The sequence below is a fragment of the Podarcis raffonei genome, chromosome 2 (assembly GCF_027172205.1).
Source record: "Podarcis raffonei isolate rPodRaf1 chromosome 2, rPodRaf1.pri, whole genome shotgun sequence".
In the NCBI taxonomy this organism is placed as follows: Eukaryota; Metazoa; Chordata; class Lepidosauria; order Squamata; family Lacertidae; genus Podarcis; species Podarcis raffonei.
This window is the reverse complement of record NC_070603.1, coordinates 41,427,515-41,448,054: the sequence shown is the minus strand read 5'-3', so window position 1 is coordinate 41,448,054 and position 20,540 is coordinate 41,427,515. Positions and strand designations below refer to the sequence as shown.

At 46.1% G+C, this 20,540-nt stretch overlaps 1 protein-coding gene across 2 annotated transcripts in view; it reads left to right on the top strand.

The window, feature by feature from the left end:
* USP43 (ubiquitin specific peptidase 43) overlaps window positions 1–20,540 on the top strand; it is an 87,756-nt gene that overhangs the window by 5,123 nt on the left and 62,093 nt on the right. The window contains exon 2 of one of the 2 annotated variants that reach the window (XM_053376163.1): window positions 14,731–14,871. The exons of the other annotated variant lie outside the window; for it this stretch is intronic. Coding sequence (XP_053232138.1) covers window positions 14,731–14,871 — 141 coding nt within the window. The remainder of the gene's footprint in view (window positions 1–14,730; window positions 14,872–20,540) is intronic. 2 annotated transcript variants of the gene reach the window in all.

Genomic DNA, 20,540 nt, shown 5'->3' with positions numbered 1-20,540 from the left:
ACATCACCTGGATGGCCACAGGTTCTCCACCTTTGCTTTTAACATAAACTTTACAAATGGGCCATAGGTTGTGGAATTGGCGATGCTTTCGAATGGTTGTAGAGAGTGGCTTGGGATGTGGAACTTGAAGCATGGCATGATCGTTCATATCTCACCTCTGCCATGACTTTCCCAGGGGCTCTGAGTGCAGCATCTGCGATATGGTGATGACTTACCTGAGATTATCAAGGACAAAGCTGTCAGTATCTCCTGTTGATGACAACAGGTGGTGGGAATGATGATTGGTTTGCACTGTTTAACAGACATGGGTTTTTTGTGATGAAGGCTCCCATGCTCTGCAATATTATTATGGTTGTACACTACCCTAGTCTCCATCTGTACATGATTCCAGGTGCTTACCTAGGGTTGGTGTTTCCTTTTGAAATGAGGCAGTGGAGACTGTGGTGTCTTTCTGATATATGGCTTTTTTTACACACATATATACAACCTGAGCCTGTGACGGAGGGGTTCCCAACATTAGCACCTTAAGAGGGCCTTGCTCCCCCTGAAGCTGTGACCTTGGATTCAAACAGATATCAAACATTGCTCTGTCTCTCTCAGTTCCTTGTTTGATTCTTTGCTTCTAACCCTCATCACTCCAGCTCTCTGCTCTCAACTCTGGCTTTGTCCTTCTAACTATCTGTGGGCTGAGGGAGGGGCCCCACCTATTTGCCATCTCACACAGAGCCCCTTTCCTTTGTCCCCCTTAATGGCCCATCACCCAGGCCCATCACTTTTCAGGAAGCTAGCCTGGCTGATCTTTTAACACTTGCTGGATCCAGGGGTTAGGAGGGTCTTGGGCATACAGCCTATTCCCCCTCCTCCAAATCATAACATTATTATCATTTTACTTGGGGAGGGAGTGACTTCCATCGAACACAGTAGGGCTTTCTTTTGTGTAATCCTCCATAGGCTCCTTTTACAATTGCTGATACACACACACACACACACACACACACACACTTGTGACTGGATCATCACAGATCTAGCTAACATTGCAGAAATAAATAAGAACTTCCACATTGCCCAGTGTCACCTCACGTGCAGGTTTTCCTTGGCATCAGCCCACGCATTCATCTGCCAGCCCTTGAGAATTGGGTAATCAAAATGATGTATATATGTTCGTGAGCCAATTCTACTCCCTGCTGGCTGTCAGTCTGGGAACCCACCAGCTTCTCATATATGCCAGGCGGACGTGGCCTCTCTTACTTGAATGGGAGCTGGGAACCAAGCCGTGCAGAGGGAGGATTTCCCCTGAGGGGCCTGGTATAAAATGGGAACATAAAACTTAGGACCTCCAGACAACACTTCACATTTCTGAAATGTACCAGCCAGCCAGACTTTATGTAGTATTTTTTAGCTGAGGGTTTGAGTTTGGGGGATTAAAATTGGATCACCATCTCCAAAAGCTGAAAGAAGAACGCCCTTGTTCAACCTCAGTCCATGTATGACAGTTGTAGCTGCTGGTGGGTTTGAAGGCACTTTAGCATGTACACACCCTCTGTTTATTTATTGTGAGGCTGAGTAGTGATGTGTTTGTGACGGGCTCTGTTTCTAGGAAACAGCAAGGCAAAGGACTCCGGGAAGGAGACTGTGCAGGGAAAAGACGGCGAGCGCAGAGAGTCCTGTTGAGAAAATTCCTCTTGTGCCGGTGCCATCACAGGCAATTTTCGCATTCCCGCAGAACAGAATCTGCCCTTTTCCAGTTCCACTTGAGTCTGCCTAGCACACTTCTGGTTTACAAAAGGACTTGGGAGTGTAGGGGCCTCATTGAGTCTCTCACACAAATCCCCCTGTTGTCTGGTCACTTGGGAACCGATTGCTACAAGGAGCCTCTTTGGTAACCTTACCCTGGGAACACCCGAGAAGATCTTTTTTCATTCAGTTCTGTTCCTGATGATCAGGTGGAGAGGAGGGAGGCTTCTGGCTGCTGGCAGACAGGCAGACAGGCAGGGGACCTCTGGCTGCTTGGATTGAACTGGGTTGCTCCTGTAACAGCCTTTTTAAACACCCAAGCGCAGATGCTGAGTTTGAAGCCCTCTTCAGTATCCAGGGCTCTCATTCTGCAGCAGCATTTTTAACCTCAGGGCATTTCAAGAGTGAGAGCGGAATCTTTATCCATCACCTCTGCTACTCTTGAGCTGCCCTAGATCATCCGTGGGCCTCTTTGCTCTTTCCAAATAAGTTTGCCTCAGCTATTCTTAGTCCCCATGAGACAGTGGAAGGGGGTGGGGTGCAGCTCCAGGGCTTACAGTGGTACCTCGGGTTACAGATGCTTCAGGTTACAGACTCTGCTAACCCAGAAATAGTACCCCGGGTTAAGAACTTTGCTTCAGGGTGAGAATAGAAATTGCGTGGAGGCGGCAGCGGGAGGCCCCATTAGCTAAAGTGGTACCTCAGGTCAAGAGCAGTTTCAGGTTAAGAACGGACCTCCAGAACGAATTAAGTTCTTAACCCGAGGTACCACTGTACTTTCTTTTCAGAATAGGAACTATGAAATCATCAGCCAGAGATCCTCCGGGCTACCTGGGGGCAGAACATCCCAATTTATCCTCATAATAGCAGCAGCCCTATGAGGTAGGCTAGGCTCAGATGGTGACTGAGGTCCAACGATGGTCACACACTGAATTTGATGGCCGATCAGAGTTATGAAGTCAGATAGACTCCTCAGCCCAAATGCTAACCTGGTGGGAGAGGACCTTTTTTGGCCCAGAAGGCCAGATCTTTCTCTGTCCTCACCCCTGTGGGTGAACATTGACAGATGGGCAGTGCCTTCAACCTTGCTTTCTGCAGGGATCACCTGAGTGATCGGGTTCCCCATGGGGAACTGAACTGCACAGCCGACCCAGCTGTGTCTCTTCCTGGCCCATACCTGATGTCACATATGATATCAGGTGGTGGGACAGGTGGGCCTGGTTTGTGGATCACCCTTTGCGAACTGATCATTCTATGACTATCAGCTGATCCTAACAAGACTGAGTAATGCGGTGTGTACTATCACTCTTTGGGTGTGTACAGTAAACTAGCACAGCTGTCTTCATTCTTGGACTCTCCTGGAGAACAAGGCTATAGACTCTCCTTAGGGGTACAGCTGTGGAGGCCATCACAACAAACTCCTGTCATTCAAAATTTACAACTACATCACTGCTTAGACTGAGAAGCCCACATTCCAATTGTGCATTCCACTGTGCTGTATGAGTAAAAAAAGGGAAAGGACCCCTGACAGTTAAGTCTAGTCTCGAACTACTCTGGGGCTGCAGCGCTCATCTCGCTTTACTGGCCGAGGGAGCCGACGTTTGGCCATAGACAGTTATTCCGGGTCATGTGGCCAGCATGACTAAGCCGCTTCTGGTGAAACCAGAGCAGCGTACTTTACCTTCCCACCAAAGTGGTACCTATTTATCTACTTGCACTTTGACGTGCTTTCGAATTGTTAGGTTGGCAGGAGCAGGGACCGAGCAACGGGAGTTCACCCTGTCGCAGGGATTTGAACCGCCGACCTTCTGATCGGCAAGCCCTAGGTTCAGTGGTTTAGACCACAGCGCCACCCGCGTCCCTTGTATGAGTACCAGAAGGTTAATCCAGTACTGTTTCTTTTTTTAAAAAAGGTTTGAAGAGCAACAAGGGTAAACACATCCTATGTATACTCTGCAGTTTCAGGAGTGTTTTGAAAAAAATAGCACAGCTTCCTGGCTGTGCATCCTCCTGTTGAGAACACAATACCCTTGGAGGGCAAAAATATCCCTCCATCATTGCCAGAGTGCAGGTTCTGGAATAATCCTTGAAAGGGCTAAGTATCACTTTCTGCCCCACTGCTTCTTTGTGGAAATATGTCCTTTCGAAGATCTGCTTTTCTTTACAAAACCCAGCTACCAGGGCAATATATATATATCCCACCTTTCTAGTTTATTTAATAAATGTATGCCCAGCTTTCCCAAGTTATCCGTGGCAGCATTCATGGGTAATAAAACCCATAGAACCCATAGGCAGTACTAGACGACCTCCCGTAACAAGGCTGCCATGATGCAAGAATGGCAAGCTAGCAATAAAATTCCATCAGGAAAGACATGGGGTTTACCTGGCTCCTTAAAGAAAACAGTGCAGGTGCCAGGCACACTGTTTTGGAAAAGGTATCCTACCAACAAGGTGCCACAACTTAAAAGTCCCTGTCTCCAGCAGCTTCCTACCTAAGCTCGATTGGTGGAGATACCTGGAGTAGTATTTCTGGTGATGATTACAATGGATGGGCCAGTTTCAGTGGTAACATGTGGTTTGCTCCTCAGACAGTAGAGTTATTGGGGCCAGAAGGATCCAAGATCTGATTCTCACAGGCCTCCATTGGAAAATGGAGACAAATGAGCAATACTTTTATTGGGTTTCTGAAATGCTGTTTCCACATTTGACTAATAATTTGCCTATGGGTGTTAGGAACCTCTGTTCTCATTCTCGGGTATTGTGAGGTGAGGGACATGCAAATAAGGGTTGTGTAGATGATCTTCTCTCCTCCAGCTCCAAACTGTGTGGAACCATTCCCCTTCTTTCAGTGGCTTCTGTGAATAGTTGGTGAATCCTGTTTGGCATACTCTGTCCTGTGCTGAAAATGGTACATGTTGTCCTAGCAATTCAGCTGGGACAATCAGACAGGGCTAGAGGACTGGCTGGCTCTTCCTTGCTCAGCCCAGATGCCTGTCAGTTTGGTCTGCTCTGAGATGGTTTGGCTCATGTTTATTTATTGCCCATGTTTCTGCTGAGCCCATACCAGTAATATCATACTTTTCATCGCAATGCTGCCACTACCACACCACTGACCTTCCTTTTCATTCTTCGCCACATACTTGATCAGCAATAAATGAGGTGTGTGGGGGAATTAAACAAAGCCCACAGCAGGCATTCAGATCCCAGACTTCAAGAGATAAAAGCAACAGTCCTTTTCAACTCATTTTGGAAATCGGTTAACCAGGAGTACCTGAATTTGAGGCTGTTTACTCCCACGCACGAACATGACTAAAATCCACATTCCCTCACTTAAGTCACTGGGATATAAGAGCAGCTGAAAGGAATGGTTCATATACAGCGACAAAGAGAAGCTTATGCCTTAATAAAATGGTTAGCCTTTAAGGGGCCACAAAACTCTTCTAGTGTTTATGCTGCAGTAGACTAACACAATTATCTTTCTGGGAATCACTAATGTGAGTTGCCACTCACCATTTGTTCTGCAGTTATATATTCATGAGTTGGAGATGCAATGTATAGTGTTCTGCATAATTTTGGTATTCTTGTGACACAAGAGTGGGCAGTTTGGGTGTGTTATTGTCTCCAGAATGCTGGCCTCCAGCTGCAGGCCCAGGACCCACTTCTGCAGGGATAAGGAATCAAGCCTTCTAGGCCTCTCTTATCTGGCCCTTGGGACTCTTCCCAGGTCACATCCCACCACCAGGAGTGCCCCACACCACTCCAACGTTGTTATTTCCTAGAGTGCTTTTGCCTGGCTTGAATGTGTTCTTGAATTGTAGACATGCTTCCTGTTTGCTGGTAAGGAGGTGTGTGTGAGAGAGAAAGAGAGAAAGAAAGAAAGGCTTTCTGGGAAATGATCTATAATGAATTGAAAAAGGTATTTAAATATACCTTCCTGAAGAAACCAGAGGCCTTTCTCCTGGGCATGGTCGGCCAATTGGTGCCAAAGAAGGATAGAACTTTCTTTATGTATGCTACAACAGCAGCAAGAATACTTATCGCAAAGTACTGGAAGATGCAAGATTTACCCACTCTGGAAGAATGGCAGATGAAGATGATTGACTGCATGGGATTGGCAGAAATGACTGGCAGAATCCGTGACCAGGGAGAAGAGTCGGCGGAAGAAGATTGGAAGAAATTCAAGGACTATTTACAGAAATATTGTAAAATGAATGGATGTTGAATGATGTTGGATAGAAATTAAGGGGTTTTTAGCTGTAATGCTTTGAGCGATATGGAAAAAAGAAAAAAGAAAAAAGGGGTATAGAAATAGGTTAAAAATTATGGATAAGGATTTGCTGAACTAACAATTTGAATTGGAATACAAGAAGGGGAGGTATGAGGAGGTCAGGGAAATATGTTATTGAAAAATAAGTATTGTGAACTTTATGTGTTTTTAAACTTTTTGGCTTTTTTCTTTTTGATTCTTTTTTATTGTATTAAATTTGAAAACTTTAATAAATATATTTAAAAAAAGAAAGAAAGAAAGAAATAGGGTGTCTGTGTGTCACCAGTTGAGTGGGGATTGGAACTCTGGTCTCCAAGGTCCAACCAGTACACCATTGCATCTGCCAGCATCCCTTCTTCCGGGTGTCCAGAAAATAATTGATAGAAAGTCTTTAGGTTGGAAGCTTTTGAGTGTGTGTGTGTGTGTGTGTGTGTGTGTAAGTAGTGCCTACTTTAGAGCAGTACTTTTGCCAGAATTCAACAATTAAGGTTGCATAAATTTTCTCTGGAGAAACAGTTTTACTCTTCCCGCCTTTCCAGCTCAGACTGAAATACTTCAGCAGCTCACCGTTTGGCCATGCCCACATTGAATTAGCAGTCAGTTTTCATCAGCCACATCTCCATACTGCCCCTTCAGAGATCGGGAAAACCGGTGACCAATCTTGATGCAGGGGAATTTAACCCCCATCATTCTGTCTGAAAGTGGGAGGGAGACAAAATGGTGATGGAATAACCAGACATGCTTCATTTGACTTCTACATTTCTTGCCTTTCTTAATGTGGGGGTGGGGGGAACTGCCCTAGGTTAATATCTGCATCTCGGGGGGGGGGGGCAGGGCTTTTTTCCCTGGGGGTACGCATACCGCTAAACATTTTGTGAATCTAAGTTTGGCCTCATTGAGGGGCAATATTTCAATATGAGTAGGAAAATGAAAGTACCCCTAAACATTTTTTTTAAAAAAAGCACTGGTAAGGGGCACAGGTATAGGAAGAGTTCAAAAAGTTGGCAAGCCTAAGTTTTTTAAAAAGCCCAGACACTTCATCACCAGAAATTTCTCATAAATTTCCCCTGCCTCCTGTTTTCCCAAATTAAATGTTAATTTGCACAGACACAGTAGCCTCTGCGTGTAGCATGAAGCAGAGTAACTGACCTGCCTTTTTGTGGGTTGTGCAGCGCAGCAATTTCTGGTGATTGCTGCCCACTCCTTCATGATGTATAGGCTCACCAAGGGAGGCTGCTGAGAACAATGTTTTGTTATAGTAATATTTCCCTTGCAAGTCTGGGTTTAATTTCTGTTTAATAGGATGGTTATTATGCAGCCACAAGGCTTCAGCGATGAGCTACCTGCTGAGGTTTCACTACATGTTACAGATAAGTATCTGGAGGGCAGATCTGTTAACACTCAGTTGGCTATATAGTTCCGTTAATAATCAAGGGCTTGTTAGCGTTTAATTGCTCTTCACTACCCAAAGAGCATGGGAAGGAGCCTTGCTTGAGGAGGAAGCGGGTATGAACTGCTTCCACAGCCTGCCCTCTAGGCTTTTGGACTGTGTGTGGCAAGATGGCTGCTGATGGACCTGGTCTCCTAGAACAGAGACCAGTCTCCTGTGATCCTCCAGCATTTGTTGGACTCCCAACTTCCACCAGCCACAGCCAGCATGGCCAGTGGTCTAGAATGGTTGGAGCTGGAGTCCAGCAACACCTGGAGAAACGAAAGGTAGAGGATGCTGGTGATGTCTCACATCTGACCTCACCTGTTAGAGGGACCCTCAGGCATTCTAGTCTCACTGGGTAATGTGTTACATCAGCAGAAGCCCTGGGCTTCTTCTGGCACAACTGGGCTCCCCTCTTCTCCTCCCCCTGCACACCCAAAAATTGGCTCAGAGGGGTGTTTTGGGAGAACACCCAGAACACTTGGGGGCAGTCTAGGAAGCTGCAATGCTTGACAAGGACGTTCAGCAGAGTACAACACTGAATTCCACCCACTATGCTGAGGACTCCTTGAAGGGAACTTTCCAATTTTACCTCAGGCACGACTTTTGTTCCAGCTAGTGAGTCCTGTCACATAATATCACTGCAGGGGTACAGGGTGCAAGACATTATACTGCCTGAGATGGGAAAATCAAATGGTGTTCTCTCCCCCTTCTCCCGTCCCCAAATCTCACTGTCCATAATAAACATACACACAATAAACATAGACACCTTCGCCACAGGAGCTGTGCAGAGGTCAAGCCAGGATCTGGATATGAAAGGGGTAAGCTGTTGATAATGCCTCCAGACCAGGAAGGCTACGTCCTAGCTGAAATATGAAGCTGTCTATAGCTCTGCCAATGACCAGCCTGGGAGAGTGGTGCCAGTCCACAGCCTGAGGTTACAAAGATAATGTCAAGTGTAGGCTGCACATCAAATGCCGATTGAATCCCTTTCCTTTGGAGTTGGCATGTGCCATGATAATTTTACACTTCTCAGCCCTTCAGCTGAGAAGGGCTGCACCTTCTCCCCACCCTCACAATACTCTTCAGAAGCTTTCACCTCCCTGCTGTTCCGGGCTAGTACCAAAATCCTATGGGGAGTGAGAGAGTCTCTCACCTGCCTGATTTTAGTCCAGCCCATTTCACTGAAGCTCAGGTGTGGTGTGGGCAGCCCTGTAACTAGTGTTGCTTTGTACACCTGCATTCCAGCACAGCCTGGCACAATGCCCCGTGCTTGGCACACATTCTTTCTGTGCATGCTTTTTGCTGCATATTTCCAGGCTCTTAGTATTCCCGTCTCGGCATACTGAATGTCACACTTAAACAAGCATAGCAGTATTTAGGGAGCAGCTTGCTCTTGAAATAGAGCGTGTGGGAGACGTTAGTGTGGAGAGATGGGGGAGTAAGGGGGAATAGACCTTTTGGAGCACAGGAGATAGATCCTTAAGGCGTGGAAGTGCCCCGGATTGCACAGGAAAGGGGAGGCAGCCTAATTCTGATCACAAGATGCTAAGAAGGAACAAGGAGTGGCCATCACATTCATACCTTGCTTGCATTTGGTGGCCAGAGGCATTTGGCTGCCTGCCAGAGAAGCGATAATGTGGGACTAGATGTACCTATTCCCCCTCATTCTGATTTAGAAACAGAGTGTTTATTTACATTCTTAAAAAGGTCATCCCTTCTGCAATTATGGCATTGGGGTAGGCTTGGAGACTTAGGCTGTCACATTAGAGCATCACAATCTCTAGCAGGCTAGTGCTTTAGATTTCCTCTTGCGTTGCAATTCTGCTTTTTCAGTACCTAGCTTGGGGACAGAACTGATGGGGGGAAACCCATGCAACTCTTGGCCATCGTGCACAAAGAGAGCTCTGTCTTCGGTAGCCGTTGGATCTGCTGGTTGCAAGTAGGGTTGATACCACTGCCCTCCCAATAGGGCACCTGTGGCTTCAAGGGAGGGGTGGGAACTGTGGGTCCTCAATTTTTTTTTGCTGAACTACAACCAGAGCCATCTTTCCCATAGGGCTTAGTGGTGCATCGCGCCAGGGCGCCGGCCTCTCAGGGGCGCCCCAGCAAGTGGGGGAGTGCTGGGGCTTTGCCTGCGGCCTCCACTTTCCCTGCATGCCCGCCAGCAGTGCCCCACCAACCATAAGGCTGGCGGGCATGCAGCTTCCCTCCCAAGCCTCCTTGGGAGGAGAGCGATCCCCACAGAGGCTTAGGATGGAAGCTGCGCCCCGCCAACCATACAGCTGGCTGGAGTGCAGCTTGCCTCCCAATCCTCCCAAGCCTATGCGGGGATCGCTCTCCTCCTGAGGAGGCTTGGGAGAGGCACAACTTCACTCCCAAGCCTCTGTGGGCATCGCCCTCCCACAGCGGCATAGAGGAGAGTTGTGCACCCCCCAATGGCTGGCAGTGCACAGCTACGGTCAACCCAACACTATCTGTGGTAATTTGGGGTGCTGGGCAGATATTTGCACCCCAGCACCGCATCTACTAAAGACGGCCCTGACTACAGCTCCCATCACTCCTGGCCAGTGCTGTAGCGTGGGTTGCCAGTGTCTGGGGCCGTGCGGAGGAGTGGGTGGGAGAGAGGGAAACGGATGGAGTACACATGCACATGCAGCTGCCTAACAGTGTCGCGTCACCCAGGAGATCGCTGCTGCAGAGATAAGAAAAGAAGAGTCCTTCCATTCTCTGGAGAAGCCATTTCCTGGTTTGCATGGAGAAGCCGTTTCAGCGGAGCACAAAAATTGAAGTACACAGTTGTCTTGAGGCAGCACTGGGTATTGATAATTAGTGCCTCCTGGGCTACCACCCCTGCCCCCCACGCTACACCACTGCTGGGGTAGATGGGAGTCATAGTGCTGAAGCATCTGTTAGGCCACCACTGCTTACCAGCTTCATGAGAGACAGACCACTGCTTTTCCCAGCATAGATGGGGGGGCAGTTCTCCTTGTGAGTTTGTGCCCATCCCACAGCTCTTAAAGGCACAGGCACCTTGCCAGAACAAAGTGTGTGGGGTGGCTTCATGGGTACCTGGGGCAAGCTCCTAGTGAGTGGCTTTGGGCACAGGAATGGTGTGTCAGAGGAAGGTTTTCCAGTTTTTGTTAAGCTGGACAGGGTGATGTTCAGAGCTGCAACTGACTAGACTCTTCTTCATAGCAGAGATAATTGGCTCCTTCAAAATGTCCCCTTGTCAGCAAAGCACAGCAGGAAGTGGCTGGTTTTGCTTTGTGATCTAGGAGGACTTCTTTGCCCAGGAGCTGCAGGTAGGGCATCAAGGTGTAGCCTCCAAGAGGAAAGAGCAAAGTGGCCCTGACAGGCAAAAAAGAGAAAGATCCTGAACTCTTCTTGTCTTCGCCCTCCTGGGTTCCCAACAGTGTAGCTTTGGTTGTCATGGTAACTGTTGGGCAACTCAGAGGCAGGCAGAGAGCCTGTGTTTGTCTCCTGTAGATCCGACATTGGGGATCAATTTAGCATCCTCTTCTATTGCTGCAGGGATAAACCGTGTCGTCCCAATTCTTTCCTTGTGAAATGTAAGCAGGGGTCAAACTGCAGAGGGACATGATTTAGGAACTCGGTTGGTCTGGGGATTATTATTATGATTTTTGAAATGTGGAGTGAGCAATTCTGGTTTTGGTAAGTCAGGGGAAGATCACTTGCACAAAATTGACATGGTAATGATGTTGAGGATGATGCCACACATTGTGGGATAAGCTTTTCTAGGGCACGAGCATGGTGTAGCTGTTAAAAAGCCAATGTGTTTTAGTGGTTGTCCTAGACTAGGAAGACTTAGGCTCAAATCCCTGCTCAGCCATGCAACGCAGCCTAACCTACCTTACAATGGGCGGGGGGGGGGGCTGTGGATGCCACCTTGTGCTTCCTGCGGGAAAGGTTGGTGAGAAACCTAATAAATAAATTGAAAACTTTTGCTAGATTATCTGCAAGAATTGGACCTTTTATTCAGCAGGGGAGAAATAGTCTTCTTTGTAGCTTCAAGAGCAAAAAAAGAAAGAATAAGGACTTGTGTCATTATGTAAACAAACCTACTGCATTAGGTGTAGAAATAGGTTTGATGTGTATTGCATTGTATTGGAGAAGTTCCTGCTTTGTTAAGTTAAAAAGTGAGGAGGAAATGTCAAACTGAAGAGTAGTTCAGCTGCAGGGTTTCTTTTTCACAACTCCATTGTATTGACCAGATTTACAACTATTCAAACTTATTACGCCCAGATGCTACAGTGAGGGGGGGAAAGTATTTGGTCCCCTGCTAAATTTGCCCGTTTGCCCTCTGACGAAGAAATGACCAGTTCCTAATTTTAATGGTAGGTTTATTGTAGCTGTGAGAGACAGAATAACAACAGGAAAAAACCCCAGAAACCCAGAAGACAAAAGTCAGAGATTGATGTGCATTATAATGAGTGAAATAAGTATTTGGTCCCCTATCAACCAGCCAGATGTCAGGCTACCTGGTTTCTTCACTGTATGTAACGAGCTGAGATTAGAAGCACCTGCTGTAAAGGAGAGGTCTTTTTTTTTAAAAAATAATATTTATTAAAGTTTTAAGGGGTACAAAAAGAAAAAGTAAAAAACATCATTTTAAACCAAAAAACAATACAACACATCACAACAGGTAAAGAAAAAAGGATAAGATACAAAAGGAAAAAAACAACAGAGAAATAAAATCCATTAAACAAAAAAGAAAAAACAAAGAAAAATACAACAAATCTTCCCATTACTTATCTTTCATTAGCTTATTTCCTTGACCTCCTCACACCTCCCTTTTTTGTATTCTAGATCGATTATCTATTTCAGCAAATCCTTTCCATCTTTTCAAATTTTAGTCCTGTAATTTATCTTAGTATAATGTAGCTTTACTTTCCCTCCTTTCACCAATTAACAGTCAGTTATTCCCAAATCCTTTATATCATTCCTGCTAAAGTCACATAACATCATTCCAACATCCTTCTAACATTCATTAATTTTACAATGTTTCTGTAAATAGTCTTTAAATTTCTTCCAATCTTCCTCCACCGACTCTTCTCCCTGGTCTGTAAGGGAGAGGTCTTACCTGTAATCCCAGCTCGTTACAGTACCTGTACAAAAGACACCTGTCGACAGAAGCAATCAATCCAGCAGATTCCAAAGTAGCCACCATGACCAAGACCAAAGAACTGTCCAAGGATGTCAGGGAGAAGATTGTAGAGTTGCACAAGGCTGGACTGGGCTACAAGACTATTGCCAAGCAGCTTGGTGAGAAGGTGACAACAGTTGGTGCAATAATTCGCAAATGGAAGAAACACAAAATAACTGTCAACCTCCCTCCATCTGGGGCTCCATTCAAGATCTCATCTAATGGAGTTGCAATGATCAGGAGAACGGTGATGAAGCAGCCCAGAACTACACGGGGGAGCTTGTCAGTGATCTTAGGCCAGCTGGGACCATAGTCACTGTGAAAACAGTTGGTACCACCCTACGCCGTGAAGGACTGAGATCTTGCAGAGCCCGCAAGGTCCCCTTGCTCAAGCACATGTACAGGCCCATCTGCAGTTTGCCAATGCACATCTGAATGACCCAGAGGAGAACTGGGTGAAAGTGTTGTGGTCAGATGAGACCAAAATGGAGCTCTTTGGCATCAACTCAACGTGTTTGGAGGAGGAGGAATGCTGCCTATGACCCCAAGAACACCATCCACACCATCAAACATCGAGGGGGACAAATTATGCTTTGGGGGTGTTTTTCTGCTAAGAGGACAGGACACCTTCACTGCATCGAAGGGACGATGGTTGGGACAATGTATCGTCCAATCTTGAGTGAGCACCTCCTTCCCTCAGCCAGGGCATTGAAAATGGGTCGAGGATGGGTATTCCAGCATGACAATGACCCAAAGCACACAGTCAAGGCAACAAAGGAGTGGCTCAAGAAGAAGCACATTAAGGTCCTGGAGTGGCCTAGCCAATCTCCAGACCTTAATCCCATCAAAAATCTGTGAAGGGAGCTGAAGGTTCGAGTAGCTACACATCAGCCTCGAAATCTTACTGACTTGGAGAGGATCTGCAAAGAAGAGTCAGACAAAATACCTCCTGAGTTGTGTGCAAACCTGGTGGCCACCTACAAGAAACGTCTGATCTCTGTAATTGCCAACAAGGGTTTTGCCACCAAGTACTAAGTCATCTTTTGCAAAGGGATCAAATACTTATTTCACTCATTATAATGCACATCAATCTCTGACTTTTGTCTTCTGAGTTTCTGGGGTTTTTCCTGTTGTTATTCTGTCTCTCACAGCTACAATAAACCTACCATTAAAATTATGGACTGGTCATTTCTTTGTCAGAGGGCAAACGGGCAAATTTAGCAGGGGACCAAATACTTTCCCCCCTCACTGTACCTGTAGATCTGGTCCAACAAATGTTCTACATTTTTTCCCCTCTGTTAGGTCAGGAGTAGGCCTTGTGCGAGTTTTGTGGCTGCCTTTGCCTAGCTGAGGCTACTTAGATACATATAGGGCAGTAGAATGGGGAAAGCTTTGAAGCCATGGGGTACCATCCCACATATTTCTCTGCCCCGCTTCTATGGTTACTTCTTCCTGTGTCCCTTCCCTTTAAAATTTCCTCCATGTCCTTGCCTACCGCTGTTGCTGTCCTTGCTACAAATAACACCGTGTTCTTTGAATCCTGCCATCTTGGAGCTGGTCCAGATTATACAGCAGAAGTCATGCAAATGTGCTCTGCATAATTCAGGCTGAGCTCTCGCTTAGGTGACAAGCCTACATCTGGGCTGTGCCCTTTCTCTTATTTCAGTCAAGCGAATGAGTGACTTTTCCAGGGTTACTCAGTGTGACTCTTAGGGCTTGTTCTCACTCAGGTGGTAAACCTTTGTTTGGACTGTACCACTTTGACCGCAGTTGGGGACCTCCCTTGATGGACTGCTTCTCCATATCAAACAGTTCCATCCCCACAGAAAGTGGGTGTGTCTGGGAGGACACTTCTGGCTTACCTTCTCTCTGATGTGCCAGCCCCCACTTGCACTCTGAAATGGTACAGTCCAGACATCTTGTTTTGATGAGGCCTTATTGTTATTATTAATGTGATTCTTCTGCTCTTGGCTCTTTTTGATTACCCACAACTTAGCCCAAGCAGAGGGAAGATGTCAAGGAGGATCAAGGCATATGAATATCTTTTACCCTTCCATGGCTAGGGCCCCTTTCCTACACCATACAAAATATTAACTCTGAACTCTTGTTTGTTTGTTTGTTTAACTGCAGAATGTCGTATCTAAGTATGGCACACAGTTCCGCGGAAACTCACAGCACGATGCCCTGGAGTTCTTACTGTGGCTGCTGGATCGTATGCATGAAGACTTGTGTTCGGTGTCTCTTAATCAAAAACTCAAGGTGTCTGGAAAGGTCAGTGCCTGGCAGGGGATACCCTGAAAGCTCTCTGACTTTACACATCAGATTGTAGGAATGTGCATAGAGTAGCTTTTGCATCTCATTTCTCCTTCATTTGAGGGGTGTTCCCTCAATGTGCAAATAGTTCCCAGGTGACAATGGGACTGGCTGCTAATGTCACAAAAGCACTGGTGTATTGACTGTTTTTTAAGCTTTGATTTTATTTATGTTCTACTGATTTTCACTTTTCTGAACTACCAGGAGGTTGTGTTTAATTGGGTGGAATTTAAATGCCACACAGTCAATTATGGCTTCACTAAAACAGAGGGGAGTAGTTACATTTCCCCAGTTCCTTAGAGAGATAGTGGGTGCTCACTCCCAGGTGAAAGGCTGCAGGTTTCCCAAATGCAGTCTGTTATCTTCCCCTCCTGCTCAGCTTTCAGACTTTTCCTCTCCCTTCCACACTGGGAAGTGGTTCAAGAGGAGATGGTAGACTGACAGACCAGAATTCCATTATCCCAGGAGCTATTTGTGTGCCAATGCAATTTGGTATCTGTAGATATGTGTCTGTTGGTTTCTGTATCGCAGTGCTTTACACACTTCGAGTGCTTGGGTCAAACTTATTTCCTGCATTGTGACTTACAGCACACACATTCTCTCTCGCACACTGCTATGCTGTGTCTGAGTAAGAACATGACGGATACCCATCAACACGAGCCTCTGGCAAAACACACGTTTTTCCTTCCTCTACCTGACTCTTGCCTTAATTATGGGGCTGGTACAGGGAAAAGCTGACTGAGGTGGGACACGTCATCCTGCCTTAAAATCGGGACAGGTTTCTGATGGACTTACCGGTAAATGTAATAACCTTTCCTTTGGCTTGTTTACTTCCTTAGGGCCTACAGGAAGGAGGCTGTACCAGGTTTGATCTTTGGTTGTACAAGGTTTTACCAGATGTGGACATCTAAATCAGTGATTGAATAAAAAAGGACATAGAGTCAGTGTTTTCTCCCCCCGGTGTGAATGTGGGCCTGCAGGTGTTAGATGGGGGTGGGGGGTTAAGGTGGAACTACCCTGGCTTTGATAACAGTATATTACCAAGTGAGAGCTGTGGCAGTGCCAGGCTGTTCCAAAGTAGCCCCCTCTCCCTCTTTTTTGCTCGATTCCTCACTTTTCATCCTAAGGATCTAGGCTCTGGCTCTCTGTCTTAGCCACTTGCTCTTATTAGTGGCATAGGGACACGGGTAGCACTGTGTTCTAAACTACTGAGCCTCTTGGGCTTGCCGATCAGAAGGTCAGTGGTTCGAATCCCTGCGACGAGGTGAGCTCCTGTTGCTCTGTTCCAGCTTCTGCCAACCTAGCAGTTCGAAACTGGTACTTGCATACCAGTGCAAGTAGATAAATAGGTACCACAATTGCAGACAGGCAAACGGTGTTTCTGTGCACTCTGGTTTCCGTCACGGTGTCCCATTGCACCAGAAGCAGTTTAGTCATGCTGGCCACATGACCCAGAAAGCTGTCTGTGGACAAACGCCAGCTCCCTCAGCCTAAAGAGAGATGAGTGCCGAACCCCATAGTTGTCTTTGACTGGACTTAACCATCCAGGGGTCCTTTACCTTTCCCTTATTAGTGGCATGTGCAGAAGCTTGAAGTGCCAGGGCTGCCTTTCAGCACCTGGCATCCGTTTCCTGGATACATTTTGGTTCCTTTCTGGCTGGAGATGGGTGTGTGGCTGAGAACAAAATCTCCTCCAAGATTACTAAATGTGCCACCCTGGAAAGTGATGCCAAAGTATTAAAATTCGGGTTGCAAACTTGTTAATTGACCTGTGGCTTTCTAGATGTTCTTGGACTCCTGCTCTCAACAGCCCTGGTCAGCATGGTCCAATGATCAGAGATGATGAGAGTCAGGGATGCTGGAGAGCCATGGCTTCCTCAGCCCTGATCTGAAGCAGCAATGGGGAACCTGAGACCCTTCAGATGTTTCTGGACTACAGTTCCCATCATCTCTGATTACTGACCATGCTGGCAGGGCCTGATGGAAGTTAGCATCCATCAAAATCTGCAGGGCCTCAGGTTCCCCCAGATCAGGTTTTGATCTGTATGGTTGGAAGTTATGAGCTTGTTCAAATCTCTGAGTTGGTTTTGGTTCCCCTCAAAAGTTTGCTCCCTATTTTGTGGCATTTTGTTGGTCCTAATAAGGATATTTGTCACTTTTGGATGTTTCCCCCTGCCGGCTATTTACACTTTTGGATACTACTCGGTTAAGACCAAGCTAGATGTGACTCTGGCCACCTTTTTCTTTGGTTAAAATCATCAAGTGTGTGTGTGTGTGTGTGTGTGTGTCTGTCTGTCTGTCTGTCTGTCTGGCTATATCTCTGTCTCTATCTCTATCCATGGTATCTATCTATTCTATGATTCAACTACATAAATTGCACATCCAAACTCTCTCAATAGTTTGTGTGCTTCCCCTTAGGCTGTTTCCTTCTAATCATCCCACAAGCGTACATATTATATACTAAGTACTGTAATCAGTGCATTTTCACTCCCTTAATTAGTGATCTTGTTAATGTATGTTCTTATGTTTGTTGCCTGTATTTTAAACTTTATTTCAAAATAAAATCCCATAAGTGGGATTCAGCTAATGAGTCCCACCAGTGGAAATGCTACACAAGGACTTCTGTTTGTCCAGCAGCACTTCTTCCCCTCTTCCCCCCAATGTTCCCCGCGATTGGTTCTGGGGTGGGGTGGGATAACCCCCTGGAACAGTGCACTGGGGGAGGTGAAGGGGGATTGTTCCATCTGGCAAGCCGAAATTCTTGTCCTGGAGGAATGATAGCCTTAGCACAACACTGAATTCCTCCCCATGTTGTTGTTGCTTAAATCTGTGCCAGGCTGGTGGTGATACTTTGGTAAGGGATGTGGGGCTGATGGAAGGATGATTAACCATTTGGTGCTATGCCATATCCCTAACTTAAACCTTCCCCTCACCTGCTGTTAGCCATGGAGGTGAAAAAGGCAGGTCCATTATGTACCTGACCTTGAGACCCCTCCGAAGTTAGGAACAGCTTTGGTGTCAGCATTGAAACCATGGAGGACAGAGGGGGGAAGCATGGAGGAAAGGCGTCAACCCCTCTCTTCTAGTGTGTTGGCCCTGATCCAGTGTCCTCTGGTGGCTTTTAACCTACTTATCAAAAATATTTATTTTATTTTATTTCCAAACCCAACAAACAGTATATGTATTTTCTGACAAACAGTTTCCCTCTTTTTTATTATAAAAAAATTATTAATTTCAGGTAACAAAGCATAGCCATACATTTCCTCTTTAGGTATATAAGCAAAATCCATTTAAGATATTTCTAAATGATCTTCGTCCAATATACTTTGCAGCAGTGTTCTATTCTTGTCCTGTGGCAGAGCCCACAGAGCAAGGCAGATCTGTCATTTCAGCACCGAGGAGAGCTCCTAGTGATCAACTTGTTCCCACAAGGTTTTGAAGTGAAGCAAGGCCTTGTGCGCCTCTGCCTGTAAGTCCACCTCTGCTAAACTTAGCGCCTTTGGGGAGAGCTAGAGTCTTTTAAAGCAGCCTTTCTCAACCTTGGGTTCCCAGATGTTGTTGGACTCCCAACTCTCATCAGCCCCAGCCAAGATGGCCAGTAGGTTCAGAAATTATTGTCCCAACAACATCTGGGGGCTTTCAAGTCACTTGATGTAATGTTCAAAGGCAGTGGAAGAGATATTGTTTTAATTGGAGCTGTTCAGAATTGGGGGAAGAAGTTGAGTCCAGTGTTACTAAGCCAAATCCATAGAGGAGGCCTTCCATGAATACATATCTACCATTAGGGGCCTTCATTTTTGTACTCTATAAAGTCAGGTTGTGGGTATTGGGGCACAGGGACTCTTACATTTTTAGTTTCATGTAACCAATTAAAAGCCAGGTAGTCAATCAGCTGATAATTATTTGATATATGGACGGCCCTAACTGAAACAACAAGACAAATACAGCCGTACCTTGGTTTTTGAACAGTTTAGTTCTCGAACGTTTTTGCTCCCGAACGCCGCAAACCCGGAAGTGAGTGTTCTGATTTGTGAACTATTTTTGGAAGCCGAACATACAGTGGGGCTTCCACGACTTCCAGTTGGCTGCAAGAGCTTCTGGCAGCCAATCAGAAGCCACACTTTGGTTTTCGAACGTTTTGGAAGTTGAACGGACTTCTGGAACAGATTCTGTTCAACTTCTGAGGTACGACTGTAGTTTTTATCAGTGGAATCCTCAGGCTTCAGTTAATAGTTCACATGGTGACAGATGACAGACTTGCTGACAGATGTATCTCTAAACAAGTTCTGGACTTAATAACAAGCTTTTTGAAATCTGAGGAGAATTGCCTACAAAAAACAGTGCACCAAGGACTGCACCATCTTTCCCATGGTTCAACAAACCCATTACATGGAAAACTCTGCAAAGGCCCGGCTAACCACCTTGACCTTCCAGGTAGACTTGACCACTTCCAGATGGATCATAGAGTTAAGCCGAGGAGATGAAGGAACTCTCTCTCTGCCTCTCTCCTCATTGTGTGAACCCCCATCAGAATCCCACTACTAATCTGCCACTAATTACACTTTCAGACAGCTTTCTGGAATGGAGTGGCAGCTGCTTTGCTGCTGGCAAAAATAATTTTTATTTATTTATTTTTTAAAGCAAGCTACAGAATGTGCCTCTCTGTCTGTGGATCATGCACACTGAGCTGGAGTTAGGGGGTATTTCTTCAGATAGTGCAGAGACTATACTTTTGAGCAAACGGCTCCTGTGTGTTGTGTTTTGCTGAGGACAAATGTTCAAACAGTCCACACCCTCTCTGTTGGGAGAGAGATCAGGGAGAGGGTTTTAGAGCCCATCAGTCAAAAGACTTGCTTTGCTGTATATGATGGGAGCCTCCCACCTGTCCTGTGAGGCAGAGCAGATTGAGATGTCCTTCTTTGTCCTATTATGCAGTAGCTGCCATCACTCTCTGCTTTCTTAGTCTCAAGTCAGGAGAATCTTAGGACTTAATGGATTTCTTCTGGGGAATGGCATGAATGCTCTTATGTTTAAAACTTTCAAAGGCAACCTGCATTTGACACGGGGGCAGGCCATCTCCCCTCACCCTGTAAGGCACAGCATGGAATTATGTCCAGCCACTTAACGGAGGGATTTTCAAAGGCATTCTTAATCTGTGTGGTGCCACACAGCACTTATCTCAAAGCGACTGTAGGACTATATAAAAAAACCAAACCTTGGGCTTTCCCATGGATGATGGAGCAAGCTTGTTTTCTGCTGCTCTGGAGGGTAGGACCTGAACCAATGGATTCAAATGACAAGAAAGGAGACTAAACATTAGGAAGAATTTTCTGTTTGACAGTGGAATGGACTACTTCCGAATGGGGTGGACTCCCCTTCACTGGAGGTTTTTAAACAGAGATTGGATAGCTGCCGGTCAGCAATTCTTCACTGTAGAGGGTTGGACTAGATGACCCCTGGGGTCCCTTCCAACTCTACAGTTCTATGATCCTATGACGACCTGATAAACTGCAAGCAGCCACACCCTGCAGAAATGTGAGCTACACCACATATTTATATATATATATGTGTGTGTGTTCAATCCAAGCACTGCTCCAGGTGGTGCAAATCAGATAAGTTTGCTCCAA